We start from the raw sequence: 12,195 nt of genomic DNA on the forward strand, positions 1-12,195 counted from the left end.
TTATTTGTTTAGGTTTATAGTTGGTTCCAGTTTGGTGCAAATAGTGCAATCGTTTATATTTGTGTATTAACATTATTTTTAAGTTTAAGTAAAATGTGATTCATTGTTAAAAATGACAATATTATTGAGTTTTGAGAATATAATATATTATTCCCATAAAATGTTTTTAACTTCTTACCCCCTTATTCATAGAAAAGTTACAAAACTTTTTAACTAATAAACTGTTTTGTCCCTCTCTGTCAAAGAACAAATTGTTCCGTGTCGGAGAGGGACAAAACAGTTTATTAGTTAAAATGTCTTGTAACTTCTCTATGAATAAGGGGGTTACTTTCTAAGAACCCAATATTCAAATTATATTAAGTACATAATGTTATTCAAATCATTTATTTCAAAGTGAGATCATAAGCAACTTATAATTTAACTGTATCACATGTAATCCAAAACAACCGTTTGATCACAATCATTATACATGAATATAACACCCTTAAAAATTATATAAGACGGTTACAAAAATAAAACAAATCTGAACATTTCAAGAAAAAATATTGCTAAAACTATACATTAATGTAGTCAAAAAAGGATATACAGTACCTGAAAAAGGGGTAGCTTACGGGGTCAGAACAAATTTTACACTACAAATTTTGAAAAGTCACCAAAAATTATTTTCAATTGTTGAGTAACTACTTGACCCACACGTTCACAATCATGAAAATTTTAACTGACTCGCACTATGAGAAAACGATTCGTGATACGGGTACTGTAAACTATCGATAGGTTGGATTGGTTAAAATCGGCCAGTAGATGTCGGTAGTAGAACCAGTTGTTTCGTCGGTGTGACGTCACTGTTAGTCGAACTCCTCGTCAGAGTCAGTCTTCAGCGCGCTGTCGGTTGACGCTGAATCGCTGTCCAGAACTAACTCCCTGCAATACGGAACACAGAATTAGTTTGGGATAGTATAGTAGGAATGTTACAATCAGTGAGCTCATAGAATTTGATTCAGCTGGATTTTATGTCAAAATTAAATAAAAACCATTTTATCTGAAAATAAAGCTAATTAACCGAATTCAAATCCAATAGCTCATCGATTGTTTTGCAGTGGCAATTATAAAAATGCGTTGCAGTATTAAAAACGGTTTTTACATGTATTTGTAGAAAACGTATTTATAACAGTGCTAAAAAATATAAATAGAAGAAGCTATACACAGGTGTTTGGTCGGACGCCTACATTCCTTAATAATTATTACGTAACATAATTATTGTTATAATATTTTACATTTGATGTGAATAACATAAAGCATAACGGACCGTGTCCTTTGATTCATTTGTTTAACAAACGTAGAAAATGTTGACATTTCTAAATCTATATTAAATTGATGTGATAAAACCATCATTATACTCAACATGAAATTCAAATTAGCTACCATAATATCTAAAACCATTAATTAGCTTCTTCCCGCGTCTTGTGCTAAAGAAGCAGTAAAGGCGATAAAGGAAAGCAATACTTGGCTACAAAGTTGTTAATAAAACAACATGCACGCGTCCGTAGGTGGTTACTAGGTATACCTAGGTACGCTAGCTTGCAAAAAAAACTGGGATTCAGTTGTCCTTTTCTGTACTAGGAATAAGTACGTACTAGTCACGGTACGATGCAGAACAAATTCTTTCAACCCATTCCTAGAATGCTTAATAGAAGTGCACTTATTACAAACATTTAGCATTTGGCTTTGTAATTCATAGGTAAAGTCAACGGGTGTATTTATAATTCAGATTTAATAATAAACCTGCCTCGTTCAATAGTGTTCAGTAATTATTTACATTGCAAAGTGGTTAAAGTCGCCATTCAGTGAAAGCGGTGCACAAATATTAATTGTCATTTCATTACCATAAATATTAGTCTGGTTTTAGTAGGACGCAGGGTTATTTCAGAGATGCCCACTTTTTCCAATTCGTATAAACTTGCCTATTACGTTTTGCCCCTTTCACATTGATCTCAACGATATTACTGTTGAAAGTGAAAACATATATGCTTATAAACAATTGATTAAAATAATACAATGTTGATAACTAATTCAAGCTAATAAATGAGTTCCTTTCATTCCTATCCTGGATAGGCCGATAATAATTACTGATTAAAAAGATAGATACCATTTTTCCACGGAACATGACGTCATACAACAAAGACTTCTCAGTTGCCTCATAAAAACGGCCAGCTCAATATCAGGACAGTTTTTTTTAAATGTCTGAGTGATTATTGCGTCTTTAGCAAAATGCGAAGGTACAATCAGCAATAGATATACGTATGTGTGCCACTACACCGCAAACAGTTTGATCATGGGTGGAAGATAGATGAATCAAATAATATTTTATCGATACCTACAAAAAATCTCTATAATATATGTTGCTGATAAAAAAGTTGTTGAACGTTTTAGCTATTGAACTGTTTTGTCAAAGAAAAATCATAAAATTTTAGTTTTTGCGCTGGAGACACACATTATATCCCCTGCTGACTGTAGAAGTACGTGGAGTATATGAATAGTTGTTTACCCGTTGAGGTCCCTGGTGAGCTGGAGGTCGACGCCGGCGCCGGGGTCGCCGAGGCCGTTCAGAGCCTCGCAGAAGTCGCTGCCCACGTTCTGCAGGTGCTGCGTGTTCAGGTGGAAGCCCTGGAGACATACCACCACATTTATTGTGTCCTATTTCATTTATAACTAGCTTTTAACGCGAGCCCAAAAAGGGTTTCCCGTGGGAATACTGGGATAAAAATTACATGTTTAAAGCTTCCAATGAAATCGCTCTATCTATTAAAAAATTGCATTATAATCCGTAGTGTAGTTACACATACCGCCGCGGGATGCATCTTTACTTTATACTATGTACTGACGATAGTGATTCAAAAGTGACGAATTTCGTTCAATACAAACATTCTTTATTAGATGGGTTGATTTGCTTCTTCCATTTGAATTAGATTCTCACGGAAATGCTGCTTGTGGTATTTCCAATTAGATTGCAGTTTATGAGTCTGTTAATGGCTATGATTCAATTGTAGAGGTACAGAGTTTTAGAAGAGTAAGGTTGTAAAATTCTCATACAGTTTTCGGTAAAGGGAGTTTACGATTCATAAATTCTTTAATTACCTGGATGATGATACGATGGATCGCTATTCTCGCAACTCACTCCTCGCACAAGATTACTTAAGTTACGTTTAAGTTAAATTACTTCCACCGTTATTGATAGCAGGATAAAAGATTTAACTATCTAACTGTCCATGACATCTCACATGCATTGGTCTTATGTGAAATGTGATAAATTTTCTCAAACATTAACAGTTTTATGACTGTCATGAATGCGATGTGGAAATGCTATCCATCCGCACTCTCGGTATAATTACTAAGGATAAAGGTATTTATTTCCATAGTTTATCCACGGGAGTGGTTCCGCCTATCTTTGAGCCATTGTGTGTTTATTGTTTTCCTTGGGATATGAATTACATGATGTATTTCCTCAGTGATCCCACAGCGCGCTTAGACTCATGTGAAGTTTATAAAAACTTGCTTTACTATTATAGCGTCGTCGTTCGGTCTCAGGTATTGGAAGTAAGTTGTTATGGAAAGTATGAAGAGCTTTCGTTATTTTAATTAGTGTGTATACTATTCCTCTATAGCTTCTTACTTATTAGAATGTTAACTCTGTATGATTTACGGTTTGGTTAACAATGTTTACAATCCATTGAAACGGACTGAAGAAAAAGAAAAGGTAGAGGTAGAGCTAGAGCGCGAGCAGATGTGTACAGAAACTGCTGTCAGTGGTGATGTACTGGCTGGCTGTCAATATGTAGAACAAGGTTTCGAAATTCACAAACAGGTGACAGATCTATTGCAAACAGTTTTTGAAGCATTTGTCGCAGCAGTGGAGTTTCGCATCGTAGATGCAAGGGGGGAGGAAGATCACGTGAAATTAGTAGCTGCTCAGACAGTAGCCTCGATCAAACAGATCTTCGTACCTCATGTTGAGTCGTATGGAGTAGTGTTGTTATCCAATCTGTTGATTGATGTTGCAGCAGAGTTGAGTACCCCCGAACAAGTAACAATAGCTGTTGCATTTGACTTCAACTCTAAATCAGCTTCTGCTACCTGTTCGGGGGTACTCAACTCTGCTGCAACATCAATCAACAGATTGGATAACAACACTACTCCATACGACTCAACATGAGGTACGAAGATCTGTTTGATCGAGGCTACTGTCTGAGCAGCTACTAATTTCACGTGATCTTCCTCCCCCCTTGCATCTACGATGCGAAACTCCACTGCTGCGACAAATGCTTCAAAAACTGTTTGCAATAGATCTGTCACCTGTTTGTGAATTTCGAAACCTTGTTCTACATATTGACAGCCAGCCAGTACATCACCACTGACAGCAGTTTCTGTACACATCTGCTCGCGCTCTAGCTCTACCTCTACCTTTTCTTTTTCTTCGACTATCTTAGAATGCTGTGACTGAAATTGCCAAAATCCTTGAAAATCATCCTCAGATATCTTTGCGTGATTATTAACAACACTTGTGGTGGAACAGAGCTTGTTGTCCTTGCATTCGTTGGTGACTTGGCCGAAAAGTATCCAACCAAGTTTTGTGTTTTGGGCCAATGGGGTACCCGGAGGGCCCCTGATTAAACCATCGACTATAATTTGGCCACAAACCTCTGCCCCTAACAACAAGTCAATCTTGCTGGGGGTTGCGAATGTAGGATCTGCTAACTTTACCTGAAATAACTCTGGCCACCATTGAAGCTTCACTTGTTGATCAGGAATAGAACTTGTAAGTTCTCTCAAAACGTGTGCCTTGACCTTAACTATACAAGCAGGGTCGTGTAGTGATTGAATTTGTATTTCTACGACATACTTAGAAGCACATGAAGGCTTCTTGTCACTACCGACACCTGAGACAACACATTTGTGGGGCACTCTTTGTAACCGCAGGCGCTGCACGGCAGCTTCGGTTATGAAAGAGGCTTGGGAACCCTGATCTAACAGACTGCGAAGCACTTTGTTTCCTGCTGAAGACTCGACCTGCACTAGAGCAGTAGCTAGGAGAACCTGACTCTGCATGTTAGTGGAACAGGAAACAACCTTATTTGATTCACCTGGGACAGTTGGTGAATTGAAGGGCGTAACTCCTTCCTCGACTTTGTTCCCGGACAACCTTACGGGACATTTTTGTGTATGTAAGAGAGAATGGTGCTTTTTGTGACACACTCGGCATCGTGTGATCACCCTACAAAGGTACACGGTGTGGTTCGGTGCTAGACAATTGAAACAAAGCTTGCTGCTTCGGACAAACTCACGCCGCGCCTCTACATCCTCCTCACCAAAACTTTTACAATTAGCAATTTTGTGGGCATCTGAACAATATTTACAGGTTACTGACGAACTTTCAGTTGTGTGCAGTGACTTTATATGATTACTGTGATTGGGCTGAGTTACCTTTGCATTACCTTTACCATCTAAAAACTCTAGAGATCTAAATCTTTGCTCAAGAAACTCTTTGAAATTAACTAACTCTGAGAGTTCTGAAGATGAATCGCTGGTCCTAGCTTCCCATAACTTTCTCGACTCTGGATCCAGTTTTAAAGAGATTACATAGATTACAATTATGTCCCACGACTTGATATCAACACCTAAACTAGACAGTGCATGAAGACATTCATTTGTTGTATCTAGCAACTCCTTGATTGCACCAGCCGATTCACCTTGAAGAGGTTTCTGACTAAACATTCTTTTAAGTACACAATTCGCCAAATATTTTTTATTATTGTACCGCGACTCTAATTGTTTCCAACAAACTTCAAAGTTGTCTCTACTTATAGGGATGTGTCTGACTAACTGCTCCGCTTCACCTACAAGGTAGCCCTTTAAGTAGTGTAGTTTCTGAACTTCGTCTAAAGAATCGTTTGTTCGGATTAACGAGTCAAAGAGATCTCTGAAGGTAACCCACTCATCATATTTGCCAGAAAAGGTTGGTATGGATATCTTAGGCAATCTTATGTTACTACTACTATCGCTCTGCTTCCCCGACCCCGAAGGCGCAGGTGTCTGAATCAACCTTTGCAATTTACTCAACTCTTCCTTTAAATCAGACTTATATTCGATATAAATCTCTTCAGTTGATTCATACACATTGCCTTTCATATAAGTAGACGCATCTAAAATCTGAGCATCTACCTCTGTTATCATTTGCCTATGCGTCTTATAGAACAATGTCCAATCCTTCTCTAAGTTATCCAACCTAGCCTCTACATAAGCCGCAGTACGCCGCTCTTTGGGCGCCTTTTTATAGTTGACTCTACTTCTTGAAATATTATTCTGAGTGTCAGTTTGAGTTTTAATGTAAGTTTCCATTTTGAAATTACAATAGTCTATGCCAAATCGATGATTAAATTTTGAAAAGTTTGTTTATGTTCGAATCCAAATGTCAATGTCAAACTGAAATAAACTCTTGACAAGTCAACAATGTAAACAAAGCAAAAATATGTAAACAAAGAAGTCCATAAACTAAAGCGTAAATTTTCTAAGTTTTTTCTTGTCTTGACTTTAAGGTTCTAAATTGTCTGACTCTCTTGAATATACCATTCACCCGATCGGCCTCCACTCAGAACAATGAAATTAATGTACTCACTCACTGCACAAGACACTAAACCTGCTTGCTCGTCGACTGTCCCGCCACCAGGCAGGGTGCGCGGTGCGCCGTCGCGGGGGCTCCTCCTCGGCTCCGCAGCCGCAGCTCGTCCTCGGGGTTGCCGCTCCCCGCAGGTCTCCGAGTGCAGCCAGGCTCCTTCCTCCGCTCCCGTTCAGGCACAAGCACTGAGCACTTTTCACAAACTTTTTAGCCGACGATAGCTTTATTACCAGCACCATAGGTAGCTTTATCCGGCTCGAAGGACCATGAAAAATCCCAAGATTGTCCGGCGGTATTAAAACAACGGTGTCCCAGTTATGAATGAATCATATATTTCATTGACACAGCTTATTAGAAATCTGACTATTCCAAATATGAATTACACCCTCTGTAGAGGTTTATGGCCCTAAATATGCCATAGATATGCAACTAAATAGATAACACAGACGATAGATATAAATACCAATTAGTTACAAATAAGCCTAATAGAGGTCGTTGCCAGCGCCTCTGATAGCGATTGAACAATGGCTATATTTATCTGTCCCAGTTGTAGTGAGTACAAAGAGACGCCAATGTATTATTGATTGGTCTGGGTCGGCTGTGATGGCCCTCAATACGAACTGAAGGTACTCGCCCTCAGCTCGAGAAGGACAATGTAATGTCCCGACCCGTGTCTAGTCCAAGAGTTATTTTATTGTCCCTCCCCGAACGCAACATAATGCGAAATACAAACTTAACATCCATAAAGCATCGCAGACAATATACAATTATACTTTAATGACTATAAAGGTATGTAATGGACTCGTCTTTAAATTAATATTTCAGCTTTATGGCGGTCGTATAATCCCGTCTGCAATGCGGGGTTATCTCTGCAGTCACTCGCATCATTCGCTTTAGAAAAGCTGGTTTGCGCGATCTGCTGCGCAGTCACCGTTAGCGGGACATATTAGTCACATATCAAGTTGCTGACTTATCTTCATCATTTATCTTCAGTAACTGCATTATAAGTGATCTGGGAGAAGGCGATCATTGCGATACGCGACATCGATAATGTCAGGAAGAGGTGTCACACCCCGTATCAACTAGATAGTCCGGGGAGATGACATAATGATTCTATCCAGTCGGGTATGTAACATTATTCGATAGGTGAGTATAGTAAGTATAGTAACTATAGTTACTCACCTATCGAATAATGTTACATACAAGCTCGTTACCTCATACGTGTCTTGAACACTAGAATTTAACTGTTATACCGTCTTCTTGTTTTATTCCTACATAAAACAGGATTTTATTTCAAGATATAATTAAGTAACATATTAGGTTCATTACTTGTCCATGTTAATTGAGATGAGCCACTAAATCACCTAGCTCTATAGCCCGCATTCCAGCTTGATCGAGTCTAGCGTTAACGTATACCTAGCTCTGTTTCCTCAAACCTTGGAAGATCCGCGTTAGAAGTCCAAGTAGCCTCTGTACTCAATACTGCCAACTGGCGGTGGATGGTTCTAGAACTAACCTTGAAGGGGTTGCCCACTTACCCGAAAACTTCAGTGCATTGTACCTACTCATTCAAAAACGGCGATACGGCTTGCGACCTATCACGTGAGTACAAATGTACAGCGAAAAGCGGATGACTCGCCGAGTCACCTCTGACTACCCCATCGGGGATTACAGTCGTGAGCATATGTATTTATTTATGTCTAACCTTGAAGGGTCCCCGGTCGAAGCCGCAGTAGGAGGCCTCCATGGTGTAGGAGCGCTGCACGCCCAGCTGCCGCCAGACCGTCACGCGAGCCGTGCTCTCCCGCTCGCGCTCCACCTTGAACGAGCACGAGCCCAGCGCGAACGCGGGAGATATGCGGTGCATCAGCGCGGGTAGTAACTGGCCGGTGACAAAGAAAAAAGAAAAAAGATAAATTAATTCATCAATTTATTGATAACCAAAACAACAAATATAGTAGTAAGTAGAGAACTTTGACGGAAAGGGTCAGACTACCGCTTCTTCTGCAAGCTACAGATGTACGGTGCATCAGCGCCGGCAGTAACTGGCCGGTAACAACAAGAAAGCACGGAAATTAATTGATCATCAAAACAACAAAGATAGTAGTAGAGAACTTTGACGGAAAGGGTCCGATTCCGCTTCTTCTGCAAGCTACAGACTTGTAGAGCCACCGCCCATTAGTGTTTTTAGACGGAGCTTATTCGTGCGGAAGGAATTAAATCGATAAGCAAAAGCCTTTTTAGGAATTCAAAATAGGATAGGGCTCAATTATATCTCACGGTCCTTTGAAGCAACGTAGCCAGAAGTGGTCAAATGGTTCTCATAATTACGGGAAGTATTTATAAGTACATTTCATTTATTTATAACGGGAAATATGTCTCTATGGTACATTAATAGAAACCATTTATTGTCCTGTAGTCTGTAGAGATTGTGAATAACTCAAATCTAATCCCTAATCACATGAATTTATGATAAAAGATATTCACTGAAAGTGTTTTATATTAGCGGGCACGTGGGCGTCAGTGGGAGCCAACACTGAGCCGATAGCGTTAATAGGATCTTATTTATTTCCGTTCAACTATTACGAATGGGTCTCGTCTAATCGAGCTGCCCAAAACGGAAGGATGTTATAAACACGTCTGCGAGTCTTGATTTGATTCCGTATTGTGATCCTGAAACTATAGGTGCATTACAGAGATTTACATAATATTATATAGTGTGTGTACGTATAATATACACGGTCTTCCAGATTAATTTGGTAAGTACTTATGATCTTATTTTCAGTTTGCAACAATCCAATAAACGCGAAATCTTTTGGCATGTAATCTTTCACCTCACCTTTCTTGTAGATTGATTGACGAAACAAGAATATATAACTGTAACAAGTCAGTAAGTAACTCACAAGGTACTGCGCCGGCTCGTCAGGCGCCAGGCGGTCGCCGTGGCACCAGCTCTCCGCGCCGGCGCATCCGTAGAAGAACACGTTCTTCTTGCGCGAGTGCCCGTGGTAGTCGCAGTACACCGCCGGCGGCCGCTTCCACACGCGCGCCAGGTACTCCATCAGACCCTGAGTGGAAGAAAATGCAATTATTTGATGGCGATTATACACCCCCCTACGAGGAACAAAATTCAGTTATTGGATTGCACACATATACCCACAAGACACATCCACATGTTGTTGAAATTATATAGATTTAAGTACGTGGTATCTGTCGTTGTATCATACGTCATCAGCCCGTGTGGTTTACTACTGAACATTTTTTAAACCCCTCCCAAGAACCACCACAAAATTCGTCCTCGACCTTCCTCATCCAGCCACTACTAGCTACCAGTCTTAACTAAGGTTCTGGTCCCGTGGTCGGAGGGCATCCAACGCCACGTTTGCCTGTTCTTACTCTATCATATGGGCATAGGTTCTTCAGCATGTAGGTAGGTACCTATATGGTCGGCTAATTGCCACTTTAGCTTGTAGATTTTAAAAGCAACATCTGTAAGTTGAGTTATCTTACAAATTACCTTATTTCTGATACCGGATATTAACAAGCAGATATGTAAGCTGCAATTGCAACCCGCATTTAACATTCTAAAACTGTATTTACAGAACACACATTTAATGTTAGATTAGATTCCAGACTGGCAATTTTCTCGCGGCAACGAATAGAGCAAGTAATGTTTACCTTAGTATGATAAATCGAGGGATGCAGGATCGGGTTGGGCTTGCACCAGCGTCGATTAAGGTCCTCGTTAGTCAGGCCGCACCGATGACTGCAACAAGGAAACACCATCCATTAGTCTGTCGACCACACAAACCCCGACAGTAATAGCTGGAAAATGCTCGTGTTCGATGAATTTGCTCAAACGCGTCGGCCGGGTTGACACCTATGTCTAATGTTCCCGCCCGCCGTCCCGAGCCTGCGTAGGAGTGCCTCTCCAAGCCGCTTATTTATAACTTAATACCATACATTCATCCTTTGGCTAGCGGTAATTTAATATGTCATTAGATGCACGACACGGACGCGACGAAAGATGCACCGGCACGACGATATTAAATGATAATTGATTCATACTCTTATATGGCGCGCCGGGAAAGAAAGGCTCTGCCTGCCTTCATACAATTTGATATGACAAGCCATTAAATGAAATGAATGGACGGCCACGTAGGATTCTGCTGAGGACATTCAACAATTAAACAAGCCTTAGTTTACCCTTTTACGTTTGAATGTCCCTATAATGCTACATCGTCATTAGTACAAACACTAATAATTGATTAAGTAAGGTACTATAGGTAATGCAGGTGCATTGATATTCTTATTTAATAATCGTATTGGAATGGATTAGTAAGGGATGTAGGCTACGTAGGTATTTGCAATTTTGGTTTCGTCACAACTTCAAACATTGTATTGTATTGTGATAGCTTTATTTTATACACGATTTCGTACATAGGACTTGGGCTGTGTTCAAAGGAGATGTTCCTAAATAATGGCTCTTGTTTGTTGGTATCGTAAAAACTTAACGACTTTCGTCGGCATATCGTCACGTCTTCATATCCATACTGGTGTTATAAAATCAACTAACGAACGGCCATTCTTCAGCTTGAGGGAGAGTTTTTATAATAAATATTTCGGTATATATTGGTTCATGCTGTTGGCACTTAATCGGAAATCTCGCCATCATGTCATACCGGCTACAGTAATGGCGTAGCATTCTCCACAAACAGTTATTATTTGTTGAATGAGGAAGCTGCCAAGTGAATTATGAATTGTATTTGAAGGCTCTACTGTGGCAGTGAAGACGACAATGCCTTCAATTGTGTCATTATTTACAGCTAGCTTACTTCAGTGTGTCTGCAATCTACTACAATTCACCACAGCTCTCCGTTATTAAAGGGCAATTCTTGTACGTGCTCCTGACATAATCGCATTTACTAAGATGCATAACGGACAAAGAAGTCGCCGTGAACAACGGTATTTATTGAACACCAGCGCCCATTACTTCATTACACATCGAGCCTCCAGGACAACTGCCGTGACCGCAAACAAAAATAAATGCGGCCAATTCATAACTGAGAATTGGATCGATTTAAATTCACACCTCACACATCTCGATAAAGGGGTCTGCGCGAATATCGACAAATTATTCCACGATAAGAGCCCATGTTGCATCGTACGCTGCAGGCCTCTCAATTCGGGGAGCAATCTTAATGGAATTCAGAAATTGAGAATACTTTATAGCGGGAATGGGACATTGCTGTTCTAAGGAGTGTGCCTTGTTTTGCGCATTTTTTTCCTGGTCGGACGGGCGTCCAATTAGGAGTGGTCTGGAGATACATCATTAGCGGAGCGGGCAGCGGGGGCGGCGCGGGGCGGGGGCGGCGGCTCCGCAGCGTCCCTGGACACGGCCTTCGCTCGCCGACCGGTTGCGCATCTTTTCTCTAATCAGGGAAAAAAGTATGCGGCGAGCGCATGCGCGAACGAAAGCGAGCAGGCGCGAGGCCTGCGCACTGGACCGCCGTGTTTTATGGTTG

The 12,195-nt window shown here is 40.5% G+C and overlaps 1 protein-coding gene across 9 annotated transcripts in view; it reads right to left on the reverse strand.

The window, feature by feature from the left end:
* Positions 1-667: 667 nt before the first annotated feature.
* Positions 668-12,195, reverse strand: part of LOC105392126 (cytosolic carboxypeptidase 1) — a 60,729-nt gene continuing 49,201 nt past the window's right edge. For 6 of the 9 annotated variants that reach the window (XM_038112391.2, XM_048633044.1, XM_048633046.1 and 3 more), the window contains 6 exons: positions 10,349-10,436; positions 9,574-9,738; positions 8,376-8,552; positions 2,546-2,664; positions 1,962-2,003; positions 668-921 (listed from right to left, as the gene is read on the reverse strand). In XM_038112391.2, coding sequence (XP_037968319.2) covers positions 846-921; positions 1,962-2,003; positions 2,546-2,664; positions 8,376-8,552; positions 9,574-9,738; positions 10,349-10,436 — 667 coding nt within the window. In that variant the 3' untranslated portion in view covers positions 668-845. Of the gene's footprint in view, positions 922-1,883; positions 2,004-2,545; positions 2,665-8,375; positions 8,553-9,573; positions 9,739-10,348; positions 10,437-12,195 lie in introns of all 9 variants that reach the window. The other 3 variants (XM_048633045.1, XM_048633043.1, XM_048633042.1) reach the window with 2 other exon arrangements.

The sequence above is a fragment of the Plutella xylostella genome, chromosome 5, assembly GCF_932276165.1.
Source record: "Plutella xylostella chromosome 5, ilPluXylo3.1, whole genome shotgun sequence".
NCBI lineage: Eukaryota > Metazoa > Arthropoda > Insecta > Lepidoptera > Plutellidae > Plutella > Plutella xylostella.